This window comes from Schistocerca piceifrons, chromosome 1 (assembly GCF_021461385.2).
Source record: "Schistocerca piceifrons isolate TAMUIC-IGC-003096 chromosome 1, iqSchPice1.1, whole genome shotgun sequence".
NCBI lineage: Eukaryota > Metazoa > Arthropoda > Insecta > Orthoptera > Acrididae > Schistocerca > Schistocerca piceifrons.
The window spans coordinates 115,658,670-115,676,958 of NC_060138.1; the positions used below are offsets into that span (position 1 = coordinate 115,658,670).

The following is an 18,289-nucleotide window of genomic DNA, read 5'->3' on the forward strand; positions in this document are numbered from 1 at the left end:
ATCATCTGCAGAGCTAGTTGGCATATAAACTTTTACTACTGTAGTAGGCATGGGCTTTGTGTCTATCTTGGCCACAATAATGCGTTCACTATGCTGTTTGTAGTAGCTAACCCGCACTCCTATTTTTTTATTCATTATTAAACCTACTCCTGCATTACCCCTATTTGATTTTGTATGTATAACCCTGTAATCACCAGACCAAAATTCTTGATCCTCCTGCCACCGAACTTCACTAATTCCCACTATATCTAACTTTAACCTATCCATTTCCCTTTTTAAATTTTCTAACCTACCTGCCCGACTAAGTGATCTGACATTCCACGCTCCGATCCGTAGAACGCCAGTTTTCTTTCACCTGATAACGACGTCCTCTTGAGTAGTCCCCGCCCGGAGATCCGAATGGGGGACTATTTTACCTCCGGAATATTTTACCCAAGAGGACGCCATCATCATTTAATCATACAGTAAAGCTGCATGTCCTCGGGAAAAAAATACGGCTGTAGTTTCCCCTTGCTTTCAGCCGTTCGCAGTACCAGCACAGCAAGGCCGTTTTGGTTAATGTTACAAGGCCAGATCAGTCAATCATCCAGACTGTTGCCCTTGCAACTACTGAAAAGGCTGCTGCCCCTCTTCAGGAACCACATGTTTGTCTGGCCTCTCAACAGATACCCCTCCGTTGTGGTTGCACCTACGGTACGGCCATCTGTATCGCTGAGGCACGCAAGCCTCCCCACCAATGGCAAGGTCCATGGTTCATGGGGGGGGGGGGGGGGCTGTCTATGGCCTGTGATGAACCACAGTTGTCTCGGTTTTGGTTTTGGGTAGTGTCATTTTGCCATGCACGGTATATTTTAAGCATGCCGACACGAGAGCATCTGAGTAACTTAGCCGTTTCAGAAATGCCTTGCCGTGGTGGTAACACCAATTCCCATCAGATCACCGAAGTTAAGCGCTGTCGAGCTGGGCTAGCACTTGGATGGGTGACCATCTGGTCTGCCGAGTGCTGTTGGCAAGCGGGGTACACTTGGCCCTTGTGCCTGCCCAGTTAGCCGTGCGATCTAATGCACGGCTTTCCGGATTGAAAAGGAGCGCCTGGCCCCGGCACGAATCCGCCTGGCAGACTTGTGTCGAGGTCCGGTGAGCTGGTCAGTCTGTGGATGGTTTTTAGGCGGTTTTCCATCTGCCTTGGCGAATACGGGCTGGTTCCCCTTATTCCGCCTCAGCTACACTATGTCGGCGATTGCTGCGCAAACAAGCTCTCCCTGTATGGGTACACTGCCTTTACTCTACCACGCAAACATAGGGGTTACACTTGTCTGGTGTGAGACATTCCCTGGGGGGCCCACCGGGGGCCGAACCGCGCAATAACCCTGAAAGAGTGGTTCAGTGTGGGACGGTGGAGGGGTGAGATGGACTGTGGTAGTCGTCAAGGGGGTTGTGGACCACTGCGTCTGCGGTGGGGACAGAGCCTCTCCGTCGTTTCTAGGCCCCTGGTTAATATACAATTCAATACAATACAATACAGCCCTTGTGAGGCAAACTGAGGAGCTATGTGACTGAGAAATAGCGACTCCGGTCTGGGAAACTGACATACGGCCGGGAGAGCGGTGTGCTGACCACATGTCCCCCTGTATCCACATCCAGTGATACCTATGGGCTGAGGATAACACGGAGGCCGGTAGGTACCGTTGGGCCTTCATGGCCTGTTTGGGAGAACTTTTTCAGTTTCTTAGCTCAAAAGCCAAATTTGTAATAAAAGTGCTGCCACCTGCAGTCTGCGGGTGGGTACTGCACATTGACGCCTAAACATAGGCGGTGATCACGTTAATGTGTATGGACCACGTAAAACCTAATTTGCTGCCAGTCCGTTTGGTGCATGTTATCAGCTGTTCATTCGAGATGTACTGCAACACTTTCAGAAGACTGTACTCCTTGTTTTGTTTTGAAGATAAGAAATTAAAAAAAGGAATAAATGGTGTTTAATGTCCATTGTGCTACACTTTCAGATGTGTGATACGTCGATTACCACGACGTCCCGAGTTTGAAGCCATTTGTGCTTTGAAATTGATCGTAGTTAGTGAAAAACAATAAAAACATTGGTTTGATCACCGCAGAGCTTTACTAGGCATAGTTTTATTGGAGGTGGGGAGCCATTGCCTAAATGCGACTTTTGAACTGAATCACCCAGACAGTTATTGGTGTATCTACAGTTTAACGTGGACTCCGAACCATGGTGCGACTCAGCATTTTTCACTTAAGAAGGATTGGCAGAGGTAAAAGAAATGACACGTGTCACATTAAAATCCTGTTACTGATTGGGAGTCGAACCTGAGGGCTTTGGATCCAGAGTGTTGCGCATAATCATGGGTAGTACGTGGTTTTTAACTAATGGTGTGTAGTCCTGTTTTAGTATTAATGTCTGCTAGCAGTTGGTTATCAAACAATGACACTGTTGGACTGTAAAGGTGAATCAGTCCCAGTCCCTTACTTTCATGAAGTCACTGGTTGATAGAACCCCAGAGGTCGGTTGGTGAGGTCCCAGTAGTTTGTCTCATTTTAGAATAAACAACATGTATATTTGACAGAGAACAGGGAGAGTTCGTGCACATTTTGAAATTCACGGATTGGTCTAAACAGCTGCAATGAGCTCAAGTGGTTGATAAAAAACATGAGGTATTCGTTTCCAGCCATTAATTTCTTTCCTCGAAGTTCACTGTTTAAAAATACCTACCATCTGCTTAACTAACTGAGATCGTAAAGTGGAGCACCCAACGTAGACTGATTTGTTTTACTTCTGTGTTATTTTATATAAAGCAGAATACAACTGCTCTAAATCTGTATACGGTTTTAAAATACAGTTTTCTTAAACATAGATAATAAACATGAAGAAAGTGTTGTTGATTTAAACAAGCTCCTTAGTGTGGCAAAGATTATTTCTAGGTAGTCATTCTGGTATAGATACTTGACGAGGTGACGATTTAATGCTTCTGTAAGCCTTTGGAAGATGCCGATATCCTTTTAGTGTCAGCGTATTTCACATAGTGACAATGTTTTCTTTCAGAAGGCTCGGAAGCGACAAAATGTGGAAACATCAATCACAATAAATATTTTCAACAGCCGTAAGTGGAATGACTTAATTCAGTAACTTGGATAAGTCAAGAACAGTTCTAGGTAAAAAGCTGAATAGAATGTGATCAACAGAAGATAAATAGGAAGCTAATGAAAGAGGCTGTACGAAAGAATCATGTTTTATTCTGTGGGCTGGCGTAATGAGACAGGATCTGATTGCACTCGTGATAGAGATTTGGTGCGACAGTATTAGGGATACCGCACATGGTACGATGTAAGTGTGATGTGACAAGAGTAGCTAAGCGGGTGACAGTGAAATGTGTGCAAATGCTTCAAATGGCTCTGAGCACTATGGGACGTAACATCTGAGGTCAGCAGTCCCCTAGAACTTAGAACTACTTAAACCTAACTAACCTAAGGACATCACATACATCTATGCCCGAGGCAGGATTCGGACCTGTGACCGTAGCAGTCGCGCGATTCCGGGCTGAAGCGCCTAGAACCGCATGGCCACCGCGGCCGGAAATTGTGTGCAGACTGGATCCTACTGGACTGGGCTATAAACTCTGTGGCAATATAATGTCACGAGAAAAGTAAGTTTTTTAAAAATCTTATCCGTGTACAATATGTCTTTGGCAGATATTAATTACTATTAATAAAACTTCCCCTTAGCCACAGTGTCCTTTAGAATATACTACTAGTTTTCGGGTATTCATTCTAAATCTTCACTCAATAGTGGAAAATTACGGCCACGTAACAAGGTATAAGGTATCAGTTTCAAAATTTATTTGAGGTGTGGGAGCAGGTTCAAAATGTTCAAATGTGTGTGAAATCTAATGGGACTTAACTGCTAAGGTCATCAGTCCCTAAGCTTACTCACTACTTAACCTAAATTATCCTAAGGACAAACACACACACCCATGCCCGAGGGAGGACTCGAACCTCCACCGGTATCAGCCGCACAGTCCATGACTGCAGCGCCTTAGACCTGAGAGCAGGTAAAAGGAAACGTAGGCAGCCTATACTTCACCGAACTGCGGTAGTTTTCCACCATAAAACCCCTCAAGATTGTGGATTAATTCTCTGAGATTAGTAGCATTTAAAAAAGGACATTTTTAAAAGTATTTCATATTTGCAATATGTTCCCGTCGTTTACTTATACCTGTGCCTGATGCGTCCTGGAGTGCCGCCTGTACGGAGACGGAGGCGTCGGCCACCTGCTGGTCTGACGTGACATCTAGCGGCAGCACGCGCAACCTGGAGGAACAGTCCGCGGCGAGTCTGCGCGCACCGGGACCCTCAGGGAACAGGCAGCCCGCGAACACTGGCACACCCAGCGCGTCCAGGCGGCGCGCCAGTTCGTGCCCGAAGCCAGAGTCGCAACCTGCGCAGCAGTTCAGAACTAGAAATCATGCCGCTCCTGACTGCCAGTATTTACATTCACAAACATTTCACAATTACCAGAATGAAATTTTCACTCTGCAGCGGAGTGTGCGCTTATACGAAACTTCTTGGCAAATTCAAACTGCGTGCCGGACCAAGTCTCAGGACCTTTGCCAGTATTAATCTACCAGGAAGTGTCATATCGGTGCACACTCTGCTGAAGAGTTGATGATGATGTTTGGTTTGTGGGGCGCTCATCTGCGCGGTCATCAGCGCCCGTACAAAGTCCCAATTTTTACACAGTCCAATTTTTACATAATCCAGTCTAGCCACTGTCATTGATGATGGTGGTGATGAAATGATGAGGAGAGCACAAACACCCAGTCCCCAGGCAGAGAAAATCCCGAACCCGGCCGAAAATCGAACACGGGACCCCGTGATCCAGAGCCAGCAGTGCTAGCCACTAGACCACGAGCTGCGGACCTTCTGAAGAGTGAACATTCGTTCTGGAAACATCCTCCAGGCTGTGAATAAATCATGACTCCACAATATCCTTCTCTCCAGGAGTGCTAGTTTTACTAGGAGAATTTTTGTGATGTTTGGAAAGTAGGAGACGAGGTACTGGCGGAAGTAAAGCCGTGAGTAAGGCTTGTGAGTCGGGCTCGGGTAACTCAGTCGGCAGAGGAGTTGCCAGTGAAAGATAAAAGTCCCGATTTCGAGTGTCGGTCAAGCACACAGTTTTAATCTGCCAGGAATTTCGATTGCCCACCTTTTTTCCGTTGTAATCTGTCAAATGGTTCAAATGGCTTTGAGCACTACGAGACTTAACATCTGAGGTCATCAGTACCCTAGAACTTAGAACTACTTAAACCTAACTAAGGACATCACACACATCCATGCCCGAGGCAGGGTTCGAACCTGCGACCGTAGCGGTCGCGCGCTTCCAGACTGAAGCGCCTAGAATCGCTCGGCCACACCGGCCGGCCGTTGTAATCTTTATGGTAAACTGTGCATTCATGTCGAAACATGGTCATTTCCTCAACTAGGAAACCTATCTTCCACATTACCTCTCTTTTATCACGTCGTCCGCAGCTCGTGATCGTGCGGTAGCGTTCTCGCTTCCCACGCCCGGGTTCCCGGGTTCGATTCCCGGCGGGGTCAGGGATTTTCTCTGCCTCGTGATGACTGGGTGTTGTGTGATGTCCTTAGGTTAGTTAGGTTTAAGTCGTTCTAATTTCTAGGGGACTGATAACCATAGATGTTAAGTCCCATAGTGCTCAGAGCCATTTGAACCATTTTTTATCACGTCCAGTAGGACATGCAGCAAATCTCCATCGCATCGATACTTTTGTAATGCTGACCAAGACAAAATTCTGATTGCTTTCATGTAACTCAAACGTCTTACTGTAAACATGAAATCACATGCACACTCTGATCTAAATCTATGCGTTGTCAATATTACGATGCATGACGAATGTCTGTCAGGTTACCATAGAACCTGACCCCGCTAGACATGGTAGCCTTGCACTGTGTAGCTGGAAAGAATGCTTAACTTCTTCTAACGCCGTTGGACATGCGATATTGGAATGTCGTTCATTTCTTTGCAGTGTGTGAAATCGATTCCAGTGTGGCCCTCCAATACAGCAAAATGTAGGGCCATAGCTTGTGATGGTTTTAAAATTGACTTTCTCATTAAATGCTAGCAGAGCCACTCTAGTCAACCTCCAAAAGGTCACATAATCTTACTAACACAATAAACCTTGCCAATCAGTCAGACAGGCTTGGACCAAAACGTGTTTGGGAACGAGAAGTGTAAGTGAGGGGTAAAAGTGTACAATACATTTTTCAGCGACCATAAAGCTTCGAAACTTAACACTACTGTTAATGCAGAACAAGCAAAAAATCTACTAATGATAAAACTGCAACAGTTTTCATTAGGATATCATAAACCGCATTAACTTAATATTAAATAATCAAGATTTGTCTGCTGTCAAAGAAATTGGAAGGCTGACTATACATATCAACAAAAAGTATTGAAGCATTTTAATAGTCCCTTGCCTCTCAGGGTGTTACAAATATTAGAGCGAAAAGAATGCATAATCATATGTACAAAAAAAGCTACACAAGTAAGTGGAAGATATCTGGGACATTATACAAAACGAAATGGATAAATAAAAGAAAACAAATAAGAATCCAGTCTTGTTACACACACAAAAAAGTTACAGAGTCTAGTGGAACTGCAAACACATTCAACAGCTACTTCATTGGAATGTATGAAAATTTAATAAAAACGAATTTCAGTGAGAATCGGGAGCCAATGGAAAACAAAACCAACACTTGAAATTATCTGTGTTTATCGGTAATGTTGATTAGGAGGAAACATCAAGTTAGCCAAAGAACTAAAAGCCACATGCTCAGTAGGAATTGCTGGCATGTCATGAACCATTTTGCACCTATCTCTCCAAAATATAACTGAGCTTTTCACTAATCTATGTAATCGGTTACTGAAATGACCCATCTTTACGCAAGTGTAAAAAACAAAGAAAGAAACATAAGGATAATTGCTTATGAATGATAAATAGTTATTAGATGTACGTTCTTGACCAAAGCACCTGAAAATCTGAATCAATTCCTGAAACGAGGCACGCAAGTGATACACGATTATAGATTAAATGCTTAAATATAGATTAAATGCTTAATCGTGATGTTTCTGCCAGCCGTAGTTGCATAACAAAACACGTTCCCCTGTCCTTGTTCTACAGGAGGTATCGGTTGCCAGTAACATGGCTGACGAATTGACTAAGCGAACCGTCAGGCACCTAGAAGGGTAGCACAGAATTACAGTAGATTGTTTGTGCGATCAATTTCTACTTTAAATAATTAAAACTATGGACATGCAGTGTATAGTTTCATAACCCATTATCGCTTCTGATCGTCTTTTTCTTTAAGTAGACTATAGATGTGTGGTACTGCATACTACTGTTAACGAATAACTACAGTCTTCTACAACATGTACACACCTAGCTAAAATATAACACTATTGTATTCTGATTTTAGGCGTCATAAACGAAAAAATGTCATGATCACGCAATCGACATTCAAGGTCGTATTGCCTCCCAGTAGACAAATTGCAGAACGACATTGGGACTACATAAACGAAAACTTTAATAGATATTGCTCTAAGTCTGATTGACACATTGTCTGCTTTACGTACCAGGGAGGCGTAGTTTGTTCTACATCTTTGCCAGAAGACGGTAGGCATCTACATGTATAGCTGTTCTTTGTATTTTCATAATTACTGTCTCTAGAATACTCCATATTCGTAATAATAACACAAAAGCCCTGCCCTGGTCCTGAAATATGATTTGCATACGACGAATAGTCAGCCAGGTGTGCAACATAGACCACCACCAAGATAGTCTACAGTAGAACTATCAGCATCACTATTTGGTAGTTCATGTAAACGATTTCCACGTTTAATAATTAAAGATATAATCATACTGAGTACACTTTATTAACCAATTATCGCTCCTGATTAGCTGTAATGTTTGTACTTACAAATCAATAGTATTTACTTTAAATCTCCAGAAGATGCTGGTTTGGATCCCATGTCAGTCTGTCTTAGTATTCGTAAGTCTGCAGGACAAACTGAGCCATGGACGCACCTTGATATCGATTCTGGTGTCAACTGAAGAAGGGGATACAATCCGTCGGCTTTGACCAATGACGTCATGGTTTACTCAGACACTAATGTCCTTATTTTCGAGCGTTAGATAATAAATCGGTTATTTTCTGTGGCGAGGCGCCATCATTGTAAATTAATAGAAATGAATATGTTTTTAAACGACAGGGCTAGTCACTGAGTACGATTTTTGGCGCTTGTATTAATTTAAATCATTTGTTCGTTCCAATTCATTCGGTACTTATTTTCATTCTTAGAACGTTTGAGATAGTTTGGAAGAAATCTTTCATTGTGGATAGTTTTTGTTTTATGATTTTCGTTTGTAGGTATAGATTTATCACCTCAACTGAAGAATGGGATACTGGTTCAAAAAGATGGAAAAGAATAAAGTGGTAGAAGTAACGTTAGCATTGAATACCTGAGCTGACATATACGAGTTGCATCCCAAACTTCAGTTTATCTGTACCTGTTAACTGCAGTACGGGATACAAATTTAACGTATGTAGATTTTTCCGCTTTCGCTAGCACTAGTATCCTATTCTTCAGTTGATCTATGTAAGTCAACTGAAGTACGGGATAGAAATTTTACTGGTGTTGCATTTTTCGTCTCCGCTACTACGAGCATTCCATACATCAGTTGACCTATTTAGGTCAACTAAAGTATGGGATACCAATTTTTTGCGCCTTAGATACTCGCAGTATCGACTAAAAATATCATCTTAGCAGTACTAGCGTCGGTGAAAAAAACCTGCAGTAAAATTTGTGTCCCGTCCTCCAGTTGAACAATATAGGTCAACTCAAGAATAGGATACTAGTGGTAGCAAAGGCGAAAAATAGCGACATACGTAAGATTTGTATCCCATACTGCAGTTGACCCACATAGCTCGAATGAAGGCAACCTTCGTCGTTCAACTGTGTTACAGGACGCCAATGTTACGTATCTCGCTTTTTTTGTCTCTGCTAGTGCTAGTATCCTATTCTTTAGTTAACCTATATAGTTCAAGGGAAGTACAGGATACAAATTTTTCGTATGTCGGTCTTTCCGCCTGAAAAATTTCGTAGTAATACTAGTGCTGGCGAAGGTGAAAAAAAGCGACAATTGTAAAATTTATATTCGTACTGCAGTTGACGAACCAGGCTTCAAGTCTTCCATATTCATAGGAATAGATAAATCAAGTCAACTGAAGAATAGAATACTAGGACTCAAAGAAGCGATATGCTTAACATTATGTTCGAAATATGAATGCACGTGCTATGTGTCTATCATCTGTTTTCTCCGTCCTACATTCCTTTGTTTCTCAATACTCGTCTTTGCTGTTAATCTGTACAATACATCATCTCTGGTAACTTTTGACGTCATTGGAGAAAGCCGACGTGTTGTACCCAATTCTTCAGTAATCCCCGATTCTGGAGCTCGTTGAACCTCTTTGGTTGCGTTACCAAGTTACGGTTTCTCAGGCTCCACTGAGGTGGACTTTAGCAGTAATGTGAGCGCGCACAGCTAGTGGCTAGGCAGTCTGCTTATGGGGCCGTAGGTTGGAAGTCTGTGGAGAGTTGGCCGGTGGGCGGAGCGGTGCTCGTAACCGTGGCTTGTGCCGAAGTGTCGTGCTGAGCTACTGCTGTATTTGGATCGCCCGTGTTTATTTCGAGTATCGTGCCTTTGGCTGCTGCAGAGTTATGTCTTACTGTGTCAGAGGGGTGACAAAGCTACATGCTGCAGTTCGTTTTGGTGAGTTCCCGGATAAATTCTAGTGTCCGATTCCACTCGTCGGCTTTGAGCAATGTCGTCATACCTAAGGCAAAGACGCTACGTATAATCAATCTATGAAAGGAACGGGTCATATTCGTAAACAGCATAAACAAACAAATGTAGCATACGATAAAATTACGATCACATTCACGCAGTTACACTCCTGGAAATGGAAAAAAGAACACATTGACACCGGTGTGTCAGACCCACCATACTTGCTCCGGACACTGCGAGAGGGCTGTACAAGCAATGATCACACGCACGGCACAGCGGACACACCAGGAACCGCGGTGTTGGCCGTCGAATGGCGCTAGCTGCGCAGCATTTGTGCACCGCCGCCGTCAGTGTCAGCCAGTTTGCCGTGGCATACGGAGCTCCATCGCAGTCTTTAACACTGATAGCATGCCGCGACAGCGTGGACGTGAACCGTATGTGCAGTTGACGGACTTTGAGCGAGGGCGTATAGTGGGCATGCGGGAGGCCGGGTGGACGTACCGCCGAATTGCTCAACACGTGGGGCGTGAGGTCTCCACAGTACATCGATGTTGTCGCCAGTGGTCGGCGGAAGGTGCACGTGCCCGTCGACCTGGGACCGGACCGCAGCGACGCACGGATGAACGCCAAGACCGTAGGATCCTACGCAGTGCCGTAGGGGACCGCACCGCCACTTCCCAGCAAATTAGGGACACTGTTGCTCCTGGGGTATCGGCGAGGAGCATTCGCAACCGTGTCCATGAAGCTGGGCTACGGTCCCGCACACCGTTAGGCCGTCTTCCGCTCACGCCCCAACATCGTGCAGCCCGCCTCCAGTGGTGTCGCGACAGGCGTGAATGGAGGGACGAATGGAGACGTGTCGTCTTCAGCGATGAGAGTCGCTTCTGCCTTGGTGCCAATGATGGTCGTATGCGTGTTTGGCGCCGTGCAGGTGAGCGCCACAATCAGGACTGCATACGACCGAGGCACACAGGGCCAACACCCGGCATCATGGTGTGGGGAGCGATCTCCTACACTGGCCGTACACCACTGGTGATCGTCGAGGGGACACTGAATAGTGCACGGTACATCCAAACCGTCATCGAACCCATCGTTCTACCATTCCTAGACCGGCAAGGGAACTTGCTGTTCCAACAGGACAATGCACGTCCGCATGTATCCCGTGCCACCCAACGTGCTCTAGAAGGTGTAAGTCAACTACCCTGGCCAGCAAGATCTCCGGATCTGTCGCCCATTGAGCATGTTTGGGACTGGATGAAGTGTCGTCTCACGCGGTCTGCACGTCCAGCACGAACGCTGGTCCAACTGAGGCGCCAGGTGAAAATGGCATGGCAAGCCGTTCCACAGGACTACATCCAGCATCTCTACGATCGTCTCCATGGGAGAATAGCAGCCTGCATTGCTGCGAAAGGTGGATATACACTGTACTAGTGCCGACATTGTGCATGCTCTGTTGCCTGTGTCTATGTGCCTGTGGTTCTGTCAGTGTGATCATGTGATGTATCTGACCCCAGGAATGTGTCAATAAAGTTTCCCCTTCCTGGGACAATGAATTCACGGTGTTCTTATTTCAATTTCCAGGAGTGTATTTACTTAGTCATGAATTACATCGAAACGAACTGAAGATAACGAAAACAAGAACAAGAATTAAAAACAATTCTGATAAGAAGTATTCTCGTAATTTATGCGACTAGAAAAGCACAGAGAACCTTTAAATTGCTTTACAGTAAAGCACATGGTGAAATACTGTTATAAAATAGCGTTAATTTTATATTAATTTGAATCTAACGGGAGACGCGCAGGAAAGTTGGGTTTTTGAGTGGGGGGGGGGGGGGGGGGGGGGAAACTAGAATGTATCAGAGATACAGGAAAATTAAACGAATCACAACAAATACGAAAGAGTAGCATAAAATGTGGAGAAACCGACACACTAAATTCTAAAAGAAAAGCCAGTACACGACAAACGAATATCTACAAAAAATACAGAACATTGGAATCGATAACTAGAATTAACCTCGATAGGTAAATGCCAGTTACAGATTCCAACCCCTCCATGATTCAAATGTAAATTATTTTTGCAGTTACATGCACTGAAACGTAATACCATTTCTGTATTTGTAATTGCTCTCTAAACCTACTGCGATGTATAACAAAAATTGCGCTAGGTAACTAGAACTGACCTATATAGGTCAATTCTAGTTACCGATTCCAATATTAGTAATTTTTTGCAGTAGTTCAGAGGGCAATTACAAATGCAGAAATCATATTAGCTTAGATTTTAATACACACACGTGTCGAAAAAGCGATATAATTAATGAATCATCGACTGGCTCGAATCAATAATTAGAATTGGCCTATGTAGGAGGTCAGTTTTCCTTACTGATTCCAGCTTTTTAGTGGTTCATAATTTTGGACACTTTTGCAGTAAATCTGTGGACTACGTTTCTGTAGGATTTATTATTGATCTCAGAACTACTACCAAAACTGATGAATATTGTAGGTGCAGCTTCCAAATTTTTCTCTTTTTCATAATAATGAAGATAGTAATACCATATGCAGAAGTCCTGTAACACTTTGGTGTACACACTTGTTGTTAAAACGATCTAAATAACTAGCCGTGGAATGGTTAGAATCAGTAACTAGAATTAACCTACATAGGTCAGTTCCAATTACCGATTTCAATATTTGTTAGACCCTACTTTTTGTCAAATTTCATTACTTGTGTAGATTTAACAGTTAGTATTAAAAGTTAACGCTGATTTATAATATTATCACTTCACCAAGCGGTTTACTGTATCGCACTTAAAGGTTCTCTGTGCTTTTACTCGCATAAATTACGATAGTAATTTTTTTCAGACTTGTACACTCCTCTTTTGCTATTCTTATTTATTTTCGTTACCTTTAATTCTTGTCGGTACAATTTGTGGCTAAGTAATTAATCATGTGAATAATGTAATTTTATCGTGCGCTAAATTCGTTTGTTTATGAATATGATCAGTCGCTTTCAGAGATTGCCTCTATGTAGTTTCTCTGCCATAGGTATGACGTCATTGCTCAAAGCCGACGTGTGGAATCGGACACTAGAATTGATCCGAGTTCCCTGCTGTCTTGGTTGTTGGGCGTGGAATTCTACCTCATCCATGATTGAGTTTGGGTTAATGCAGGAACCATGGTGAGATGCATAATATGTGGGTGTTCATGTGTTAGTGGCTATTTGCGAGACCAACGTCTACTCTTTCACCATTAATTACCGTTTGTCATCCTTATCCGATCATTCTACTCGCCATAGTTTGTCGGATTTGATCAGCAGCCTGAACGTCATTAAGCCTAACTCTCATTTAATTGCAAGTCTCGCTTTGCCCTATTGGTGTATTCATTTATGAATTTAAGTATTTTTGTGTTCCTGAAGTCAAACACTTACTCTTAAGTTTAAGACCTGTGCTCTATTTCCACTGTTTTGGGGGAGGCCTGTGTGGTCCTTAATTTGCTACCCGATTTTCGTTCTGAGAGTATATTACAGAATGCATACAAATTCTGTACTGTGTTCGCCGAAGCAGGCAGTAACGCCTTTTCGTAATTTGCGAGGGTGTAGTGTAGTGTAACGGTCTGTGTATATTTACAAGTCAAAAATGTTCAAATGTGTGTGAATTCCTAAGGGACCAAACTTCTGAAGTCATCGGTCCCTAGACTTACACACTACTTAAACTAACTTTAACTAAGAACTACGCAAACCCCCATGCCCGAGGGAGGGCTCGAACCTCGGGCGGGAGGGGCCGCGCAATCCGTTACATGGCATCTCTAACCGCGTGGCCACTCCACGCAGCAACAAGAAGTCAAAACTTTATTTAACTTTAATTGACGCTATTTGTACGTGTACTCGTATTTGCTGATCTAAAATCGTTTCACTGATTTAAGTATTGCTGTTGCATGTTTACATGTCACTGTCGCTTTTAATAGTCCTGTGTATGATTTGTGATTCATTTGCTCTGTAACTCTAATTTCTATTTTGTACGTTCCGGAAGCTCTTCTGAATCAAGCAATCACCTGCATCATAATCCTCGATCCGTCTCATGGGCAGGCGTAGTTTGTTTTCTATAAAAGATTTTTGTTAACGTCCTGGTTTGTCTACTTCACAGACATGTACGGTTTGTTGCGTTTGATTGTTTTACCTGTTTGTTTTAGTATTCATCAAAGAACGTTCTACATTGACTACTTCATAGACGCGTACAAAAGGTTCTCTCTTAAAACCTTTGAATTAATGGTTTCACTCTCTGCTTCTCAGATTTGTATAATTTGTTGTGCCTTTTAAATTTTGCGCAGTATTTGTTTCAGTCGCGTGCTCTGGTAAGTTTTGAACGCACTGTTGTGTCTACTTCACAGACAGATGCAATTTTTCGTGTTTAAAAATTCTGACTGCTTCACACACACATATATAACCTTAAATGTCAGCTGTCTGTTACTGTTTATCACGGGAACTGTTGCTAAAATCTTTAATTCTTGTAAATCTATCGGAATATAACGATTTGTTTTTCAGCTGGCTGATCCTTGTAATCAAAAGTTCGTCCGTTATGTTGAATCAATTTTACTTATTTTGATACTTGAAAGACATGCCTCTGTGATAAATAAATAATTATTTTTTCAATAATTTTATTTACGCTCAGCACCTTACTACTACCACATCTGAGCTCCCTACTTGTTCACAAACACTGGAATGCGATTTAGCGTAGCAATATTCTGCCGGCCAGCAGCAAATGCTTTTCACTGATGACGATTATTCATACCAGTTAAAAAAATCTTAGGGTAAAGGACACGATGATAAAACGTCCACTGACTATCTTCTGGTCATACCTTCTAAATCTGATTTGACGTGGAATCCAATTACACTATTTTGAGCGTGCTCCAACGTGGATGCCACAGGGCTGTCAGGTGTGGTGTGGGTCCAGCAACGACAAACAACATGCTTGTGTTTTGTTTGTGTGCATGGCGTTAAGCTGCACACCTAAAACGCATACTTAACGGCGCGTATTTATTAAAATATCAGCCCTGATGTCTATAAGGAATGCGTGGTACAACTCCCAACCGAACAGCAGAGTCCAGTCCTCCCAACCGTATGAAAGAACGTGATAGTGTTACCCCAGCATGATGGAGGGTTGTCGTAATGTATGGATGACTTTGACAGCATTTTAAGTGGAACTAAGATCCATACTTTGATAAAATAATACGTTTAATCTAGACTTAGGCGCACAGTCCTGCACTTTTGTGCCTTCATTACTAGCAAACATCTCAGAATACATTGTTTCATACAAGCACGCCAAAGAATGAGTGTGTTTAATTAATTTCCAAGTTAAGTACGTGATCCATGTGTATCGCTTAATGTTTGTGGAATCATACCACTCTAAAAGGTATTCGAATATTTTGACAATGCGTGCGTTTTAGCGTTGGCCTTGGCACTTAGTGTTATGTGGGCTGACATTTGGAGGGACTATAATTTATAATCGCACTGGTTGGAATGGGTCTATGTATCACAGTTGGATGGTAAAAAAAATAGCAACCCATGCCTGTTAATGTAAGCAATACGAGCGTATGTACACTTGCACATATACGTATAGACTATGGAAAAATATGAAGAAACCGGAAAAGTGGAAAAAATATGAGGAAAAATGGAACAAAAACATGGAGAGACAATAAAAAAAAGTAAAAAATACGGTAGAATCCGCATATGACATGGTCGTAGAGGGAATCTTTAGTTACCCGTAGGAAGTAGTCGAAATTTGTGGCATAAGCACTAGATCAAAATGTTTGTAGATCTCTCGGATACTTTCCTCGAAAGCTACAATTTTGTACGAAGGAAGAGAACTATTAGAATCAGAGTACAACTTGCTCCCATAATGACCGAGATCAGTTTGAGAGAGGTTACAGACCTCCATTGAAAAAATATGTGGAGTTCGTTTGTACAGAAAAACAAACGTGACGTCACACGCAAGTTATTGCCTAGGTGTGGTTTGGTTGATTGTGTATGCAGGTCTGCGCTTACTGTTAAAATTCTTCTGTAAGCTACTTGTCTGGTGTATTACCTAATCAGTGTTTGCCAGTCCTGTTCTATTCATTGGTGCTTTGCATCTCATTAGAACAGAGTTTAATTCTGCTAATGCGTTTGTATGTTACAGGACAAATTAACCATTATTTAACATTTTGTCTGTTTCATTCAAGAGCAAACGGCAAAAGGAGCTCAGTGTATACTTTAGTTGGTCTTTTGGCTTTCGTCAGATTATTTTTGACAGTGCAAATTCCTCATACATCTCTGGAAGATGTATCTATTTTTGTAAAACAGCTAACCACCGGAGTCCAGTAAATCGGCGTTAGTTGTTATTAGCTGTTTGATGAACTAGCCATCTGCGTAATAATTATATTGTGACATGTTTGTTCTCTATTTTCGCTTAGCTAATTCTTTCTGTGTATTTAATCGGCTCCTGCCCTTGTTTACTCGGCTTTAATCCCCTGAGATATAGTGTTTGTCTTACTTTGACGTCCTGTATTTCAACTGTATATGGTAATGGTTAGGGGTCTCACATTTGTACATTACTGGCCATTAAAATTGCTACACCAAGAAGAAATGCAGATGATAAACGGGTATTCATTGGACAAATATATTATACTAGAACTGACATGAGATTACATTTTCATGCAATTTGGTTGCATAGATCCTGAGAAATCAGTACCCAGAACAACCACCTCTGGCCGTAATAACGGCCTTGTTACGCCTGGGCATTGAGTCAAACAGAGCTTGGATGGCGTGTACAGGTACAGCTGCCCATGCAGATTCAACACGATATCACAGTTCATCAAGAGTAGTGACTGGCGTATCTTGATGAGCCAGTTGCTGGGCCAGCATTGACCAGACGTTTTCAATTAGTGAGGGATCTGGAGAATGTGCTGACCGGGGCCGCAGTCGAGCATTTTCTGTATCCAGAAAGGCCCATACAGGACCTGCAACATGTGGTCGTGCATTATCCTGCTGAAATGTAGGGGTTCGCAGGGATCGAATGAAGGGTAGATCCACAGGTCGTAACACATCTGAAATGTAACGTCCACTGTTCAAAGTGCCGTCAATGCGAACAAGAGGTGACCGAGACGTGTAACCAATGCACCCCATACCATCACGCTGGGTGATACGGTGGTATGGCGATGACGAATACAAGCTTCCAATGTGCGTTCACCGCGATGTTGCCAAACACGGATGCGACCATCATGATGCTGTATACAGAACCTGAATTCATCCGAATAAATGACGTTTTGTCATTCGTGCACCCAGGTTCGTCGTTGAGTACACCATCGCAGGCGCTCCTGTCTGTGATGCAGCGTTAAGGGTAACCGCAGCCATGGTCTCCGTGCTGATAGTCCGTGCTGCTGCAAAAGTCGTCGAACTGTTCGTGCAGACGGTTGTTGTCTTGCAAACGTCTCCATCTGTTGACTCAGGGATCGAGACGTGGCTGCACGATCCGTTACAGCCATGAGGATAAGATGCCTGTCATCTCGAGGTCGTTGAGATCCAGCACGGCGTTCCGTATTACCCTCCTGAACCTGATTCCATATTCTGCTAACAGTCATTCGATCTCGACCAACGCGAGCAGCAATGTCGTGATACGATAAATCGGAATCGCGATAGGCTACAATCCGACCTTTATCAATGTCGGAAACGTGATGGTACACATTTCTCCTCCTTACACGAGACATAACAACGTTTTACCAGGCAACGCCGGTCAACTGCTGTTTGTGTATGAGAAATCGGTTGGAAACTTTCCTCATGTCAGCATGTTGTAGGTGTCGTCACCGGCGCCAACCTTGTGTGAATACTCTGAAAAGCTAATCATTTGCATATCACAGCATCTTTTTCCTATCGGTTAAATTTCACGTCTGTAGCACATCATCTTTGTGTTGTAGCAATTTTAATGGCCAGTAGTGTAATTAGTCTCCCTTACGATTTAGTACATCTGACTCCTTCTAAATCCCACTTAAGCAAATCTAAGGAACACCGCCTAGAGGGTGCTTTTGGTATAAGTTTGATTTGTATATTTGCGCACCTTGTATGTTCCATGCACTTCCAACGATTGTTGTTTACGGCTGCACTCAAAAATGGTTCAAATGGCTCTGAGCACTATGGGACTTAACATCTGAGGTCATCAGTCCCCTAGAACTTAGAACTACTTAAACCTAACTAACCTAAGGACATCACACACAACCACGCCCGAGTCAGGATTCGAACCTGCGACCGTAGCAGTCGCGCGGTTCCGGACTGAAGCGCCTAGAACCGCTCGGCCACCGCGGCCGGCTTACGGCTACACTGCAGTGTGACCAAAACGCATATTTAATAATCCTGTTACGATGATCAACACGACACGAGAGCATATTTG

General features: G+C 43.2%; 1 protein-coding gene across 1 annotated transcript in view; it reads right to left on the reverse strand.

Moving 5' to 3' along the window:
• The window catches only part of LOC124788240 (estradiol 17-beta-dehydrogenase 2-like), a 175,263-nt gene that overhangs the window by 91,974 nt on the left and 65,000 nt on the right, over nt 1–18,289 (reverse strand). The window contains exon 3 of the mRNA XM_047255426.1: nt 4,232–4,453. Coding sequence (XP_047111382.1) covers nt 4,232–4,453 — 222 coding nt within the window. The remainder of the gene's footprint in view (nt 1–4,231; nt 4,454–18,289) is intronic.